Source organism: Engraulis encrasicolus, chromosome 8 (genome assembly GCF_034702125.1).
Source record: "Engraulis encrasicolus isolate BLACKSEA-1 chromosome 8, IST_EnEncr_1.0, whole genome shotgun sequence".
Taxonomy (NCBI): Eukaryota; Metazoa; Chordata; class Actinopteri; order Clupeiformes; family Engraulidae; genus Engraulis; species Engraulis encrasicolus.
Genome location: NC_085864.1, coordinates 21,142,124 through 21,161,420, shown reverse-complemented (window position 1 = coordinate 21,161,420; position 19,297 = coordinate 21,142,124). Strand labels below are relative to the sequence as shown.

The following is a 19,297-nucleotide window of genomic DNA, read 5'->3' as shown; positions in this document are numbered from 1 at the left end:
CTTTCCACTTACGCATACGCCGACGTCCGTTGTCTGTTCTTTTGTAATGTTTGCTATATTGGTTGTTTAACCGTACGAATAGGCAGTTTGCAAGCAAATCATGAAGATCGGATTCATGCATTTATTTAGATCAGACACACCATAAGACCAGTGTTGCCAAGTCCGCTTATTATACGCGACTTTGGGCTTCTTTTTTTGAGCAGTCGCTTTTAATTTTGTGAAGTCACGGGTTGCGGTTTTTTGGGCTTGTTCTTTTCAGAGTTGGGCTTACGGTTTTCTCCTGCTCTGCCGGTCATTTGAATGTGTTTCTCAATGGCAACTCGTTTTTCTCACTCATCCTTACAAGTGACCCTACTACAATATTGTTAACTCCCACTTTCTGTGGTCACTTGTGGGGATTTTAGCTGCCACGCAGATCCCCGCAAAGAGCAAGGTCTTCCCTGACCAGGCACGCGACTGACAACCCACCCCTCCGGTCGCTTCTTTTGGGCTTGTTTTCACGACGCCCCTCAGTCGCTTCTTTTGGGCTTGTTTTTAGGACGTCAGTCGCTTATTTGTCGTAGAAAATCTGGCAACACTGCTTAAGACGTTTAAAGAATGCGCGCGCTACAGGGGAAACAGAGACACGGCTACTGTAGTTTTTTTAAGAATCAATGTGTGGGCGATCAGGGTCTTAAGTGCGGAGAATTGAAACTTGTTCCCGTCGAGGGCAACGCTAAAAGACCTAAGGCAATCGACATCCCTTCCATGCGATGCATATTACAATAGCGTCCCCCAGACATCCCAAGTTCTAAAAACTCATTGCTTAAACTTGGTGATGCTTATCGAACCTCGACATCCCTCGACATGTCCTTTCTGTCGTCCAGTCTGCATAGAACAACTGCCTAATTTTTCCCCAGGACTTTTGCAGGGCGTCCTACGAAGTGCGCGTAATCTATTTGAAGTATTCCAGGAATGACGCACAAGCCATTATCTTTCTCTGTCCCGCATTGCCAATCGAAATAACGCTAACTTGCATAGTCTAAAATCAGGAATATTTTATCTGACTCGCGGCCATCGGGGAGCCACTATCAAATAGGCTATCAGAGAAACTTCTTGGACTTGGGATGTCTGGCCTTCCCACTGCCTGCAATCTGCAGGCTATGAGTCACGCGGTCAGGTAAAGAAAAGCGTGTAGCCTACGTGATCCAATTCAAAAGCAAATAATATGCAGCAGCTTCTAATGCACGAGAGCGAGCGAGAGAGAGCGAGAGAGAGAGCGCAACCTGCACCTGGAAGTGTGTGTGTGTGTCTAATGCTCCTTTGCTCTATGCTGTTGAAATTACTTTTACAGGACTATTTGCTGCACTAGGCTATCTAGTAATAATTTGTGTAATAATTTGACTAAAATGACGAAAATGTGAAATGTTGACTAAAATGACTAAAATGACTAAAATTTGACTAAGACTAAAATTAATTTTCGTCATTTAGACGAAGACTAAGACGAAATTGTGAAGGCAATGACTAAATTTGACTAAGACTAAAATTGATTTTCGTCATTGTGACTAAGACTAAGACTAAATTTTAAAAAGCTGACGAAATTAACACTGGTACAATGTACTACTAGCACACAAAAACAAATACAAGAAATCCATCATCCCCTTAGCTGTAGCCCTACTCAACACAAGATGTTCATTACCAGCGGTCCAGCCTCAACATACACGTCATGTATCTCCTTTTCTTGTAATGCCTTGTGTTGTCTTGTTTATTGTTACATAAAACATAACCGTGAATAATGTTCAACCATTTTAGAGTGGGTTATTTTTGTCATGTCCAACTTTGGACTGCCAATGTACAAATAAAAGTAAAACTTTACCAACACAAAACGAAAATGCTCACCTTTCCCAGGGCAGGCCGGTTGTGTTGCCATGGAGTCTTCTGGTGATGAATAGGAGTCCTGAGAGAGATGGTTAAGTAAACAAAAGCCAACAATATTACATTTAAGCACCCCCATAGGAAAAAGACATTTAAAAAAACATATATTTACGTGAATTTTTGTGTCATCCACCAAAGTCAGGAGTTTGCCAGGCCTAATTTTGGACAAAAAAATGAAGGCTAATAGGACTCTATACTCTGAAGTCATGCTCCCAGTTCTAAAACGATTAATCTTGGGACTATCATCTACTGTGGAAAAGCAGATAGCTGTAGTAATGTGCTGTAATTGCAACAATGCGAATTTGTAATGGTTATTGCTGTCTGTGGAAAATATTAATAAAAAATAAATTTAAAAAATAACTTTTCATCAAAACGGTATGTGTTGGAGATGAAGAATACAAATAAAAATGCATGTGGCCTAAATTGAAACATGGTAGGGATGTCCTGTGGGGCTGCATGAGTGATGCTGGTGTTTGAGAACCATTTTCATTGATTAAATCATGAATACATACATTTATCGCTCTACGAATAGTGAGTATATTTCCATTAATCACTGCCCCTCATTGTTGGTCATTGTGTTGTTTTCCAACTTGAAAATGACTGTAAGCACACACCTGTGGCCAACGCTGATTTTCTGAAGAGGTGAGAGTGATTTTGTGTGCGTGTGTGTGTGTGTGTGTGTGTGTGTGTGTGTGTGTGTGTGTGTGTGTGTGTGTGTGTGTGTGTGTGTGTGTGTGTGAATTCGAGACGATTCGTGTAATGAATTGTTGAGAGGGGACCATTCGAACAAAACGTTGGACCATTAGTAGAAGGCATGGGGCGTTTCGTGCAGTACCTGAGGATTTTTCGTCGAAGACCTAAGGACGTTACGTTCAACCCATGCAGACCTTTCGTTTAACTGGGCAGATGTTTAGTTTAGTCTGCCTATTTTATTAGCCTATTATTTTTATATTTTATCAAACTTGTGTGCCTACCACCACAATGCAATGAAAACAAAAATCGAACCGTGTAGAAAGTGCGTGCGTGCGTCTCTCTTTTTTTTTAATTAATTTTTCATTTTAGTTCAGTTTTTTATCATTAGGCCATTTCATAGCCTATTTTATAAATATACTATATCGTAGCGGACTGCCTCTGCCTCCTCCGGAGTGAGATAGCAGCGTTACCCCCTGTGCACTACATCTGTCTATATATATATATCTGAGTTATTTCTAATGTGTTGGTTACTGATTTGTATTCATTTTTGGAAAGGTAAAGGCAGTCTTATTGTTGCCTAGCTGGCGCCCATGTCATAACTTAAAACAGTCGGTTGCACCGCCGCTACAATACTGACGAAATGTTTTAAAATGTAGGCTTACAACAGTAGGCTAATTTAAAGGTAAGGGATAATGTATTGTCCCACATGACTATAAGAAAATATTGCCTATACGGGACGAATAAGACCCCCGATGCCGAAGGCAGAGAGCTGTTATTCCGCTCCGAAGGAAATATATTTCCGTAGTCATGTGGACAATACATTATCCCGCTTATCCCGCCTTTACCAACATTAGAAAGCATAGAATACACAGTTAACCAGTAGTTTATAGTAACAGGTTTATTGCCATTTTATAGCGTGCGCAAAGAAAGATAGAAAAGAAAGATATAAAAAGATATAAAAAGAAAGAAAGGAGTCGCACACTGGAGCTGAATGCAGAATCAAAAGCTGCCATTTACAATTGTCCTAAGACGTCAAACTGGTCCTGAATTAACGCATCACTGTTACCTTATTTGTTCTACTGTATGCATCTAGGCCTATATTCGTTATAAAAACAGATATCTTAGAATGAGGTCTTATGAATGGTCCACCATGCTTAATTCCATAAAGCATGCCAAATGAACTTGAAAGAAATGCGAAATGAAAACAGCGTGTCAATGCAAGCTCTTTTTTTTTAAAATCATAAATACAGTATGAAATAGTGATGTGAGCTGTTCCAAATTGAGAACAAGCGCACAAGTCTGCAAACAAGGGTTTTGCAAAAGTGCACTACTAAAAATAAGACAAGATATTCGTTGTGATGATCTGAGTTATTTCTAATGTGTTGGTCACTGATTTGTATTCATTTTTGGAAAGGTAACGGCAGTCTTATTGCTGCCTGACTGGCGCCCATCTCATAACTTAAAACTAAAGTCGGTTGCACCGCTACAATATCGACGATTTTTTTTAAATGTAGGCCTACAACAGCTTTAAAGGTAAGGGATAATGTATTGTCCACACGCAGTGGTAGAACGCAGGTATACGGAGTATACCCACTTCTAAATTTTAGGGGATTCAGTATACCAACTTAAAATTGATTGATCCATTATTTAGAATGGCATAAATATATACAGTATACCCACTTCAAAAAATGCGAGAATATACAGTATACCCACTTCAAAAAAGTAGACTACACCTAGACTACAAATATTTTCCTACGGGGCGAATAACACCCCCAATGCCGAAGGCGGAGTGCTGTTATTCCACTTCGAAGGAAATATATTTTCCGTAGTCACGTGTGGACAATACATTATCCCGCTTATGCCGCCTTTACCAACATTAGAAAGCATACATAGTAAACCAGTAGTTTATAGTAACATGTTTATTGCCATTTTATAGCGTGCGCAAAGAAAGATAGTTCGTGGAACGCTCATAATTTAAAAAGAAAGAAAGGAGTAGCACACTGGAACTGAATGCAGAATCAAAAACTGTATTAAACAAAGCCGAAAAAAGTAAATAAAACCGACAGACAGGGGACAAACGTTTCGGTCAGCCCATCATCTTCCTTTTCTTCCTTTTCATGCTGCTCTTGGAATTACGCACCGAGCAATACGCCCAGGATATGACATTGGCGCGGACGCCACCCCACCATTACGCGCATAATTTAAAAAGGTTAACAAGCAACAGAGTTTGGCTACTTTCTAACTTGTTACAGCCACATTGCGCTTCAAACTGTTTGCAGGCTGCCTCGTTCACTGCGCGATATCTACTAAACTCGGGTTCATAACAGGATCATTTCTATCTGATCTGCGACAGTATTCCAGGCTACTTCACCCTTAAGGAAACTATCAAGGAACTCCTCACTTGTTACTCACATACTAGTGTTAATAAAATATGTCACGACAGCGGCCGGCGGACAGTGACAGTTTGCTTTCTTGAAATAACAACATTCGGACAATAGTGTAGACTTGTGCGCTACACGCTGGGGTGGGGCAGGGCTGCTGTAGGTATCCATTGCGCGCGGCCGGTCGCTTTGGGAACTGTGTGTAAGTTGCATTTGGGTAGGCTATTGCGCGTGTTATAGTTGATTAAGTAATTGACGAGCCAACGTCCGGCAGCAGTGGCTGAGTGTGTAACTTAACTTAACTTAACTTTTGTAGGCTACTATCGTCCGAGTGTCTCCAGATTGTGATTATTTATTCATTTATTCAAAGAAGATAGCAGTTTACAGACGCTGCTGGTTGCATGGATATTGTGGTGGTTTTCCCTCCTAATTGTATTTTATGAAATTGTAAAAATAAAACTACCATAACCTTTACTCCCGTTGTCTGTCGTTCCTGAATCATGGTCTAAATTTCACCTCTTACAATAGTGTCCAGTCCAGTGAATGATCCTGCATCCATGGCTAATTGGATAAAGCATACTAAGTGGATTTATCACATGTGAAACGAGAAGGCAGAAAGTGCAATTAGTTAATAAATGAAACAGTGTACAGGTCAGTGCTGGTAAAAAAAAGAGTTTTAATGACTTGCACAAAGTTGATGCTCGTTTGGTGAACTTCAAAACCTGCGCTGTATTCAATAAAAGCTGGGCATAACGCACATAAAGGACTGAAACTTAGTAATGTGTCGTTCACGAACGAACCGTTCGTTTTGAACGAGTCTTTGAAGTGAACGAAGCGAACTAGTTCCCCGCCTCTCGTTCACTTCGTTCGTTGGTGAATCACCGGTCTGTCACTAGTCAGTCAGACAGTAGCAGAAGTGGTCGTCCAATGAGCATTTTAATCTGCGCAAAGGGGCACCACATTATCTCTTAATGTGATATCTTAATATTACCAGAGTTTTTACACATACCGGGTATTTAGTTCATAATTTAGAAGAGCTCAGCAGTTCACATAGTCCACAGTTCACAGCTCTGAACGAGCTGAGCTCTCGTTCCTGAACGAGGAGCCAGTGAACTGCAGCCAATGGTTTCCATGACCACGAATACACAACTTAACGTGGCAGAGACAAAGGCATACTTCTAGTTGGAAATGCCACTTGTAAATGATATTTTATTCTTTTTTAATGGGTGATACTGTTCAATACATAACATTAATCTGCAAAATAGGTTTCAGGTGATATGTTTAGACACGAGGAGCACCTTAGATCTACACAGCACAGCGAGAACGAACTGTATTGAGCCCGCGAACGAGAGACCAGCCTGGGCGCATAGCAACAGTCTCCATGACCACGAATAAACAACTTAACGTGGCAGAGACTAAGGCATACTTTTTGGTTAAAACAGCTTGTAATTGGGCTTTTTTAAATGTGTGCTGTTGTTAAATAAATAATATAACTAGGCAAAATGAGTTAAGTTGATATGTTTGGACATGAGAAGCACACAGGCAAAGTATGAATGCCCCCCTCCTCCTCTCGTTCACTGAACTAGTTCGCTCGTCATTCACCCCTTGCTCTCCTGCATTGTGGCGTGACGTAATCAAAATGAACGACTGAACGAACTGTGAACGAACGAATTCCTCAGCAGAACTGAACGAAGAGAACGAACTGGCGTGAAAGAATCGCCATGCCCTTCACTACTGAAAATGNAAATACCCCTATATGTGGTACATACTGTATTCTATGTTGTAGCCTACTTCAGTTGTTTGTACCCAGACTTGCATTTTTGTCGAGTAATGTCCATTTGAACCTCACGTGAAAGTAACGGGGATTGTGCTGCATTTGGTGGATGGAGCTGATATTACGCACATAATTCTACTGAATGAACATCCAACTGCGACCCAAACAGTAACTTGTCGTGGTAGTCTATGTCGAATATGCCTTAATTTGGCTGTTTGCTATTCGCCTCTGGCATCATCCGAGCATGTGTAGTGCGAGACGCCATTATGACCGTTGCGCGTAAATATTTGCAAGAAGATGGGGCCGTCAAACACAGTAGGCTATGGATACTTATTTAACGACTTTAATGAAGATGTCATGTAGACTGTTTGACGGCCCCTTCCATAGGACAGCATCCATCCATCTATCCATCCCTTCCTCATCTTTACGCGCAACGGTAATAATAGCCATTACTTTTCTTGTAGACGTTGCGCGTAATATTTTATTAATTATCGACTTATTTCAAGCAGCATTCCACTGTCCACTCTGCGTGGCCCTGTTGAAAGGGTTGCCTTGTCTATGCGGGAAGGGCAATTTGCATGACAAGACTTCATGCCCATTAGCGAACACTTTGTTCTCAACAACTTCCCATTAAGAAATGTGTATTCTGAATGTGTTTGTCGCCGTTTTCAGCAAGCCTGTTGTCGCCATGAGGACCTGATGTTTTCCACAGAAAACATGCATGGTTGCCACCACTTAAAAAGGTGCTTGGAGAGGAGGCAAAACTGGTACAATTTAGGCTGCATTAAAGCATACACGTTAGCTTTCACGTTGTGCGATGGATGGAGACAAGTTTGGAATCGCTCCCTCTCTCGCTCACACACACACGCGCGACATAATTCTCTGCACTCTTTGCAAGACTCTACTGTCACTTGACTCGTCTTATTGGATACCAGCCAAAATTGTAAGCTAGATAGCCAATAGTTTCGATTGTGCTGCTTGGACTGGAGGTATTTAAACTGCTAAAATGTAGGCTGCATTAAAGCATCCGCACGTTTCAACTTTCACGTTGTGCGATGGGTGGAGACAACTTGGGAATCGCTGTAAGTTAGAGATTTTTTTAAAACATAGGCTGGCAAGATGTAAATGACCTGCACTGCTTGAAAAAGACGATCGACTATGTGCCTCAGGCATCTTAAATACTAAAAACTAATAGGCGGATGGCGGGTGGATTCGGTTTTCGGAAATTGGAGAAAAAACATTAGGGCGGGTGGATAGCAGGTGGATTAGAAATTCTAAGAAGCGGTTGCGGATGAAATAATACATCCACCGCGCACCTCTAGGCCTACTCCACACGTAGGTATATTCCAGACCTACAGAAGACGGTAGATAGAAGCGTTCATCTAAAAAGTTACCGGAAAGTCAGAAAACTCGCTGCATGACAACCAAATGTGCTCAGTAGACGCACGCTGCCCTGATTCAAAGCGACAAGGCTGTGCTTGGTCCCGCCTCTCTGCCCGCAGCTGGGGCTACTCAAATACTGTTCCAGAAATGTAAGGAGTAGAAAGTAACATAGGCCTACAGATATTTGTCAAAAAATGTAACGGAGTAAAGTAATGGCGTAAAAGTGAAAAAAAGCTTCTCAAATATTGTTCCAGAAATGTAAGGAGTAGAAAGTAACCTAGATAATTGTCAAAAAATGTAACGGCATAAACGTAAAAAACCGACAACATACCAGTTAAAATGAGTAGGCCTAAGTACATTTTATTTATGAAGCACATCTGAAAACAGCAAAAAAAAACAGTTGATTTACATACTAGATTACTAGATAGGCCTACTAGATACATTACTAGAGAGAGAGAGAGAGAACGCGCTCCTATGCAGTGTTAATATAGCGATTTCACTTCTCTCTCTCGTGTTTTTGTTTTACTGTAGCCATGGACTTAACACGGGTGCAGGGGTTCTATAATGTTTTCCGACACTGTTATTTTTTCTGCCTCATGCGCGAACTATTTATTGTCATTCAGTTTGTGCCATTATTAGGCCTAGGCCTATATGAATCGCGGGTAAATCAGTTTTACCACATATTTAGACTTCGAACAAAAGAAATAGGCCTAGGACACACGGGAATAATAGGATATAAAATAGGCAGCCTGACTGGATCGATGGACAACAATATTCATAGCAATATAATAGCAATGTTCCAACAATAAAAGACAGGCTATGAAACAAAATAGGCAGCTACCAGCTTATTCAATTAATAAAACTATAGCCCAAGAACATTGCCTCGCCGGGCAGAGAGAGAGAGAGAGAGAGAGAGAGAGAGAGAGAGAGAGAGAGAGAGAGAGCGGTCCTATGCAGTGTTAATGTAACGATTTAACTTCTCTCTCTCTCTCTTTACTGTAGCCATGGACTTAACACAGGTGCATGGGTTCTGTAATGTTTTCAACACTGTTATATGCATAGTGCTCTGGCTCATGCGCGAACTTTGTTGTCATTCAGAATCAGAAACATCAAAGTGTCGGCAGACAGCATTCTCTTGTTGCTGGTACTTCGCATCTAAAAAGTTACCACCCAAGAACATTGCCTCGCCGGGCAGAGAGAGAGAGAGAGAGCGCGCTCCTATGCAGTGTTAATGTAACGATTTAACTTCTCTCTCTCTCTCTCTTTACTGTAGCCATGGACTTAACACAGGTGCATGGGTTCTGTAATGTTTTCAACACTGTTATATAAGCCTAGTGTTCTGGTTCATGCCTAGGCTAAATTGTCAAAAAATGTAATGACGTAATCGTAAAAACAACAACATACCAGTAAAAACGAGTAAGTACATTTTATTTATAGATTTACATGTTTAAATCAACAAAAAACAAAACTTAACAGCTGATTTAGGCCTATTTAAATAGGCTAGACAAAACCGTTAAAATGAACATATTTAAATAGACAAAACCGTTAAAATGAGCATTAAAAAAGCTGATTCTAAGAAAACCCGCATTAAAAAAGCTGATTACATTTCTAATATAGGCAGACTGAAGGGACCTTTAGTTGAAACCTAAGGATCTTTAGTTCAATTTTAAGGACCTTTCGTAGGCTTTTGCGGTAGACGGACCGTCCTCGACTAAAGATCCCCTGCCTTATACTAATGGTCCAACGTTTTGTTCGAATGGTCCCCTCTCAAGAATCCATTCGACGAAAAGACCTGTACCCGTGTGTGTGTGTGTGTGTGTGTGTGTGCGTGTGTGTGTGTGTGTGGATATGTGTAGTGATACCTCTGTGATGTTCTGAGTTGAGGGAGCACCACTGGGCAAGGGGCCTGTCGGACGATTTTCTTCATGTCCACTGATTGCAGGCTGACCTGCTACATGCAGAAGATACCCTTTTAAATAGAATTGTCCATCTTATATATAACAAAACTGTCAGAAGTTTTAGGACATCTTTATTTTACAGACTGTCATGTATTGCAACTCAAGTGTACATCCATTGAATAGCTTGTGTGGCGGTGGATTCTAGACAGCATCTCACCTAGGGAGTAAATCAGTGTAGAACCGCAACTGGCTCTTATTACTAGGTGTCATCACTTATTAGTCAAAATTTTACAAGACATTTTGGTCTATTCTGTATACACTTTGAATAATGCTAAATATAATTGATTGTAATGTATAATCTATAAATTCAGTCCACAGTTACTTTTTCCAACATCCAATTGCTTATTTGCTGTATGCATAATTCATTTCAGAGACCAGTGACACAATAAACCGAGTTGGTCCATTAATTTGTGTCCCTTGATGCGGTCAGCTCTATGTTCCCACAGCCCATTGGTCCGACAGACCAATGGTCCCACATCTTATTCCTGCTGCTCAATGTTCCCACATTTTAAAGAAATTATTCAAATATAGGCCCAATGTTCCACAAATCTGTTTCCACATTTCCAGGTAAACTAAGAGAACGTGCCTTTCTCCCGGCCATGGAACATAGGGCCTAAATTTGAATAATATTCTTAGAAATGTGGTAAAATGGAACAGCAGGAATATGCTGTGGGACCAATGAGCCTAAAATGTATGTTAAAAGTCTTAGTGGTGTAGGACCAATGGGCTGTGGGACCAATAGGAACATAGTGTGGGAACATAGACACGCTCCCCTCCCTAGATTCATCAATGGGTGTACATGTATACCCACTTTGTTACGTATCCCACTTAAGAACTTTAGGGACATTACCAGGTACGCTAGTCCTTGCATCACCATGTAATCTTGGTCCTTGCTCTTTGGGGTCCAAAGCTTTCTCTGCCTGTGATGGTGGAACGTATATTTCTCAGAGGTATAGAATAGAGAGTGTAAAGGGAATGTGTACAAAGCTTGGTTAACAGTCACTGTGCATAAAATGTATGCCAGACCCATTTAAGCAAGGCACACTCTAGTTGCTGCAGTTTCCTACTGATCAGGGGCCTCATGTACGAAGCTCACTTACGGACAAAAAAAAACCCTACTTAAATGATAGCTCCGGCGTAAAATGAAAGTTTCACCATCGATTTCCCATGCCCCAAAATGTATCTAATAATGAGCCATTCCGAGAAATGCCGCGCCGTTATGGAGTTAGCTTATTTTAAGCTTTTTGGCGAATAATGCAGCCAATGCATCATAGTCAGCCTGCCATCAGCAGCTAAGGTGCTTAAATAAACTTTTGATGGCATTTTTTGTTAAAAGTTGGCAACCATGCCAGAAGTTATCAGCATGGGCTAAGGTTTCAGAATCACCTGGTTGCCAACATGGAACTTGACCTTTAAGGTCAAATCTGAAGGTCAAAAGGTCAAACACGGTCAAATAACAGTGTTATTTAGTTAAAAATTGTTACAAAGTTGTTAAAAGTGGGAAACCATGCCAGAAGTCCTTTTTCAAAAGTTGACAATCATGCTAGAAGTTATCAGCATGGACAATGGTTTCATGGTCCATGGTTGCCAGCATAGAACTTGAAGGTCAAAAGGTCAAATTGAAGGTCAAATTTGAAGGTCAAAAGGTCAACCAAGGGGAAAAAATTGTTTTGGGTTTTTGTGATGTGCTTTCATAAAATACATGTTGTTTGCATGATGTATTCAATACTTAGTACCTGGAGGAGATATTTCTTATTATTTAAATCATTTTAGCATTTTTTAACTAAATAACACCCTTTATTTGACTGTGGTTGACCTTTTGACCTTCATATTTGACCTTAAAGTTCAAGTTCCATGTTGGCAACCAGGTGATTCTGAAACCTTAGCCCATGCTGATAACTTCTGGCATGGTTGCCAACTTTTAACAGAAAATGCCATCAAACATTTATTTTAGGGTCTTGGCAGGCTGACTATCACGGCGGGGCCAATTTGTGAATATTACTTTCTGATGTTTTCCACGGACATTTTGGCAGCATACAGAGGCATTCAGTGCAGCTGCACGTGCTGTACGCGGTCTTGGTGGAAGGGGAAAAAATCAGAGAGACTGGATAATACTCCTAGAATCTCTGGAAATATTGCAAAAATGCAGCGAGTCAATGTGGATTTGAATGTTGCATCCAGCACCAGCGCTCTCCCCCTCAAAGACCTAGGCCCACTCAAACCCAATGTGAAAGACACAGCCAAAAACCTTGTTGCTTGTGGCGCTAGATTCATTTTTTAACATGGACAAGCAAATTCATTTGGTCGTGAAATCCAGTTTTTATTATTTAAGGGTTTCATCCAAGGCTAAACCTTTTTTATCTTTTAAAAGCATTGAGATGGTCCTCCATGCTTTTATTTCCTCCCACCTGGACTATTGCAATGCTCTATATGCTGGCATAAATTCTTCATCCATCTCACGCCTGCAATTAGTCCAGAATGCTGCTGCCCGTCTTCTCACCAAAACACGAAGGTGGGTACACATAACACCTGTGCTTGCAGTTCTTCACTGGCTCCCCATAAGTTTTAGAATAAATTTTAAGATTCTTTTATTTGTTTTTAAATTCCTTCATTGCTTGGCACCCTCTTACCTGTCTGATCTTTTAAAAATGCACACCCCCCCCCCTCAGTTGACCAAGGCCTCCTAGTCGCGCCCCCCTCTAGATTGAAGAGTAGAGGAGACAGAGCCTTTGCGGTCATAGGCCCAAAACTCTGGAACGAGCTCCCAGCCCACATACGTTCGGCCCCATCCCTATCGGTTTTTAAAAAACATCTTAAGACACATTTTTATGCCTTAGCTTTTAGCTGTTTATAACATCCTAGTTTTTCTTATCTAGTGATTTATTTATTGGTTTGACCTTCTTTTAACGTTATACGAGCCCTCTGTAGTTTTAGCGTATTTATTTGCACCTTATTTAGCCTCTTTTTATTTTTTCAGACACTTCTTGTTTCTTATAGACACTTCTTATTTTTTATGCACTTTCCAATGGTTATTATATTGTTTTTAAGTGCTTCAAAAGATTACAATGTTTATGTTTATTTATATTTTTTGTTGTCTTTGTGTGTCTTAAGGGGTCCTCACGTCCTTTTATCTGCCTGTCTTGCACTTTGGTATCTCTGTTGTATTTTAAAGTGCTTTATGAATAGACTTTGACTTGACTTGACTTGTTGAGGTGTGTGATTAAAACGGGGCCACTTCAACCATATTATTGTTGAAACACAGTGTCAGCTGATTAAAATGAAACAGACTCATAAAACTATCCTGGAATGACAACGAAATTGGATGCCCATCAGCAGTAGAATATTTCAAGTATGCTATGCAGCTATTAAAAAATCATTACTTTCAAGACTACATCTGTGATGTGTCTTCTCTCATTTGTTGGGAATGTCTTCACTGCAGCACATCTTATCTTTCTCGTTTAACCTCTTACGCTTCAGGACTATTTTTTGAGTTTTTACAAGGTTTTGCACAAAGTCTTAGACTGGTGAACCAGCGCCACCCGCTGGACGGCAAAATGTTTTGTCTACGGGTGGGTCTGGCCTCGCATAATGACTCAATGAAGCCAGAATGCCAGGAATCTGGCAAACCAATTACAACGCAAAGATGTGTTTTGAATCAAAGCGGGCAGGGTTTTGAGGGAAGGTTGTTCTCATCAACAATCTTCGGATGTATTATGCATCGAGGCCAGACTAAATTAGACTTCCACATTTAGTCTGGTTTATCAGGCTAACAAAGTCTACTTAAATGGTCCCTCTGTCTGCCTACTTTGACCTATCATGAAGTGGCTGGTAACATTTGAAAGTAGGGACTCTGTAGAATCCACAGGAAGATTTTGTGTACTGCCAAGGACTAACAGGGGTTAGAACATTTTTTTTCTGAAATGTGGTCATGATTTCCCCTGGAAATTACTACATTTCAGCAGTTTAGCTGATACATTTGGCCTTGGAAACACAGGTCGACTGCTGCGTAAAATAGGACCTGCCTACTTCTCTTCCAAGGCTTGTTCTTCAGGGTAAGAATGTCACAGAGCCACGCAGATGGTGCCTATATAATAACCAGAGTCTGGGGATGATGTGGAATATCATTGATCATATGAAAAATATGGAAGTGTAGGCAAAAACAGCACAATGAAGTACTTTAGTTTTAGTGGAGCTGTACAACTTGTGGTTGAAATAAAAGTTAAAAAAAGAACACACTTCCATAAACCGTGGATTGTAACAGGCATTTTGAGACCATGCTGATAAGGATATGTTCATGTTTGGATGTCCACTCATCCTAGGAAGGTAGGGAGTCATCAGACGGGAGTGCTTGAGGGGGTCAAATTTGAAAGGTGACATTGTGTAATAAATTGATAATAATGCACATACAATATGTTCAAACCTCTGTAGTAATAGTGCTAAATGTATTCCTGAGGGTCTAAGCTTTCCAATGATATATAATGTTCCTGGGTTTATTACACCATGTGGAATGAAGATCAAGTTGAAGTTAAAAGTCATTGGACCCGGTACAGGGCCCTCCGAAGCATAAGAAGGCTACTGTAAAAACAATCCATCAATTAACAGGTGAATATCTGAGTATTGGCTACAAATTATTCATACATGTATGTATGCATGTGTCATCTTTCATATCTCTACCCGAAACGTTTATTTCTTAGCAGCCTTGGCGACTGGCCTCGCAATGCGTTTTGATGAAATGCCTTGTAAATATCATGTGAGGGGAAACCTGCATTGCACTGCTGTATAAAGTGACAGTTTTATTTTTCTGCAGTCCTCACATTACGTATTACCAAATGCCAGACTTCATACAGCAGCATTTTTCTTTTTAAATTGGCCACCTCCGAAACGGCAAATTCACCTCGCGTCATGAAATGTATTTCCTGTGTTCCATCCATTCCCTTTCTTTCAACCAATGAATGCACACGAATGGGTCTGTTCATACTAATTAGAATATTCATAGGGAATACTTAAGGGTGGAGGCAAGGCGGAGACTTGGGCCGCGTGTGCTCCTGCATGTGCGCAAGATTTCACACAAAACCTGGTTGCGCACTTATTGATGCATCCAGATTTTTTTGTCCGTAAGCAACTTTCACAATTTTCACGTCTGCACTATTTTAGTAGGAAATACACCCACTTCTTAATACATGAGGCCCCAGGGCCTTCAAAAAGCTACATTAGTTAAGCAGTTCACTTAAAGGTGAAAAACCCTGCATTAAACAGCAATTACGGTATTTAGCTTGTAATTGATGCCAACTAACACTATGTCTGGGAACATTAATAAACCTCCTTCCCGACACATCAAAAAGTGTGCACAAACATGGTGATCATAAACCAAGCTTTAAGATGATGTAGCCTCAGGTCAACTCACCTGTGGTCTGTCCACAGAGGATGTCACAGGGGAGATATGAGCTGATCCAAGGAGTCCTGTGGTCTCAACAACTCCTGTAGAAAATGACACGTCTTTTAGTGTAAACATGAATAGGGTGGGGCCAATAAAAAAACATAAACATAGACAATTAGGTATGCACCGGATCCTGATTTTTAGGATCCTGCCGGATACCGGATCCACTGCTTAAGATCTAGGGGCCTATGAAATCCGTTTTAATTTTTCTCAAATTCCGTTTTTTTTTTCTCCAATTCCGTTTTTTTCGGATTTATTTTTTTTGCCAAATCGGATTTTTTACATTTTTGAATTTATTTTCTCCTTTCACCACCACCCCAACAAAATGTATTAGTTATTTAGTTCAAACTGGTGGGTGGACAGAGCCAACCACTCATGGTTAGATGTTAGGTAGAGAAAAGAAAAGTAAAATTACCTACTAGCTTTTTGTAATATCAGCCCTCAAAAATATTCCAGGTGATAAGGTAGCTGAAATGTACATGCGCATATATTCTATTAAATACACGTGACGCACCCAACTAGAAGGCAAATTCACTTCTGGTGCATTGAAGTTGGACTCGGGCTGCATCAGGTTTTCTCGAATAAGTTTGGCTATATTGCAACGTGCAGCTACATTAGAGACATTTTTGGTCACGTTATATGTAGGCATTAAATAAATAGCCTCGCAAAGTCCCTACCGTCTACCGTTTCACACAAACACATGTTTTACAAGACGGCCGTTTTCTTCTGATGATGACTTGACCCTTTTTCAAAGTTGCTGCTAACTTTTAGTCACTATGCTCCGTGGCCAACAAAGTTAACAAGACATGATCAAAGCATTGCCTGATCAGTTTTTATTTTACAGCGGTCACGTCTGTTGTAACAAACTCCAAACTCGTGCCTCTCGTCGGATGATTCCATTGTTTATTAAAGTGCAGCAGAGAGCCGCCTGTCTTTTCTGTGTCGCATCGCATTGTCTTGGTAACAGACGGTCAGGACAACGCGTTTATGCCTGACCTCACCTGTTCTACTAGGCAAAATTTGAGTGCTGTTGAGTATTAAGATTTCTTCAATGCTCTGACGGCCAGTGTTAGGACGCGGGAGACAATCGGAAACGCCGCTTGGGAGAGAGATGCGTTCACTGTCAACATGCGCTGACATGGATCATGGATCTGCATAGAACTTTTGTGGGCCAGATATGATATCGTGGCCATATTTTGTGTTTGAAATGTCTTTTAGACTGATAAATGATGACGAAAATAATGGATTTTTAATTTTATCATAAGAAATGAGCAAATTCCGTGCAATTCCGTGTTTATAACCAAATTCCGTTTTAATTTCCACATTCCATGATTCCGTCCGTGTTTTCCGTTTCGCGGAAATCATAGGGCCCTAAAGATCCTGCCGGATCCGGAACCGGATACCGGATCCTACGAAAGGGTTGAAACACATAGCCTACTCGCACACGTGGGCCCTTTTTATTATGTTGGCTCAAACTTTTTTTAGACTCATTGGCTTACTGCCACACTGCCTGCGCTGGCCGCTTCCAAAGGGCTTTCTCTCCATGCAGCAATTGGCGTTGTGAAAGACTGACTGAAAAACCTAGGCTAGATCCTGATTTTTAGGTAATTGCCGGATACCGGAACCACTGCTTAAGATCCTGCCGGATCCGGATCCTGTGAAAAACCCTATTATCCTGCCGGATCCGGAACCGGATCTTGGATCCTGTGCATCTCTATAGACAATGCTTGCAATGTGTTCAAGAAAACTGTGTGTGCAACTGAGGATCCCTCCGCAACCTCTGATTGTTTGGAAACGGCTGTTACTCAAAAAATATGCTCATATGATTGGCTGCTTAGCGTCTTTCCCCTCCTCACAGTGTGAATGTTTGTGAAAGGGAAACCTTCAGTTCCATTTAAACTGGCACAATGTAGGATCACGTAGTTTGTGCGGTGCCTGCGGCAAGCCAGTCTTAAAATCAACACCATCATGAAAAAAATGCTGTTTAAATAAGCTCGCTGTAAGAATGTTTTTGCATCACGGAACGCCAGGAGTTGATACAAATCTGAATAAGGTATGTAAAGCGATTTTTCATAAGAAAAGTGACTGAAATGTTTCCCACTCTGTCAAAAAGTTACATTTGGGGTTCTCAGCAGACGAACCGTGAAAGTGGTCGCGAGAGTCATCCTTCACTTACTAATGACTCAAAGCATCGGCTAACCCGGGACAGTGATTAATTAAACCCTTAATTCTACATAGAGCCTGTACACTTGTACGGAACATACCAAAAGAGTGTCACGAAATAATCCTACTGGTATGTCCTAACCAAAGTATATACGTACGTAGCATATCTGAGTTTTATTTTAGAATTAGCTAAATACTACCTGTGGACCACTCCTTCTTGCAGTTCCAGTTTAAGAACGAAAGTTCTTAAGAAAGTTTATACCCCAATCGTGCTCATTGCAGACATGGGTATGCATGGGTTTTACCGCACAAACACACCTAGCGCGACAAGAGCGAGGCGAGTGACGGAAGTAATTGACTTTTTATTGAGTCGCGCGACAAAAGCGATTCTGGAGACTAGAGCAATTCGCACGCCGAGAGCGACAGTTTGAAGTTGAAATCCTTTCAACTTTCTATGACACGGTTCGGCGACCAGCCGCGACAGTCAATGACTCTATAGATGTCAGTGACCACAGCCAATGGAAATGTTTGAATGCTTTGACATACGCTAGTAGCTTCAATCGCTCGTATTGCTCTTGCTGCACAGAAGCGATTCTCTGTCGATTCAATCGCGTCGCGGCTGGTCTATTTGTCCGGTTATGCTACTGCAATGCTCTTCCTCAGAATTCGCCAGCTACCTGGATAGCATCGGTGGGGTCATCTCTATGGTCCCCAGGTCCTATGTTCCCCCGCAACTGGGGAACTTGGAACCCTTTTTTAAAAAAAAGGGTTCCATGTTCCCCACTGCTTCTAAGTAATTGCATCAAGTTATTGCATCACAAGCTGGACCATGGTGGGGTCGACCACTCTCAAGCCAGTGGAGATTTTATTTAAAAAGGCTTTGCATGGCCTGGCGTCACCCTGTTTACAGGATTTTTAAAAAATACCGTCAAGCACAGGTAACTTGAGCGGTGGTTAATAAAGATGTGGAGGTAGCATTTAGAAAAACCTCTTAGCCATAATGTATTATCTGTTAAAGGCAGTGCATTATGTAACTCCATACCATTGCACATAAGGGAATGTCCCTCTTTAGTCACCTTTAAGTGCCAGATTAAAATGTGGCTTCGAGCCCAACAAACATGTACACACCACTAAGCTAAATTTATATACACGCACTCTCGTGCATGCGCCCACAAACACATACACACTATCTACTAACACATTGCCCTATTTCTGGGCCCCTTTTCTCTTTTATTAACATGCCTTATGTGTGTATCATTCTTTTTGTTACTAATAGTTTTTATGAATACATTGTACATCTGTGATTTTAATTTCTTTGCTGCTTGGAAACATCTGGCCTGCCTATTTCTGGACACCAGATGGAAATTAGCATTTGTGCTATAATCTGGCGCATTTACATATATTTTTTGTATGTATACATTCATTAATGTGCAGTGTCCTGAAAAATAAGTAAAGTAAAGTAAAGTAAAGTAAAAAGTAGACTGCTGGTGCATGACAAAGCATAGGTTGTTGTTGCACCTGTGACAGGTTAGGTTTAGGGATAGTTTTGGTCAGGGCACATATTTACAACTCAGAAACATTGCATTACAGACAG

At 40.9% G+C, this 19,297-nt stretch overlaps 1 protein-coding gene across 1 annotated transcript in view; it reads right to left on the bottom strand.

Annotated features, from left to right (window-relative positions):
* LOC134454840 (uncharacterized) overlaps window positions 1-19,297 on the bottom strand; it is a 103,581-nt gene that overhangs the window by 63,582 nt on the left and 20,702 nt on the right. The window contains exons 10-13 of the mRNA XM_063205999.1: window positions 15,508-15,581; window positions 10,954-11,023; window positions 10,008-10,096; window positions 1,879-1,936 (exon numbers count right to left, since the gene is read on the bottom strand). Coding sequence (XP_063062069.1) covers window positions 1,879-1,936; window positions 10,008-10,096; window positions 10,954-11,023; window positions 15,508-15,581 — 291 coding nt within the window. The remainder of the gene's footprint in view (window positions 1-1,878; window positions 1,937-10,007; window positions 10,097-10,953; window positions 11,024-15,507; window positions 15,582-19,297) is intronic.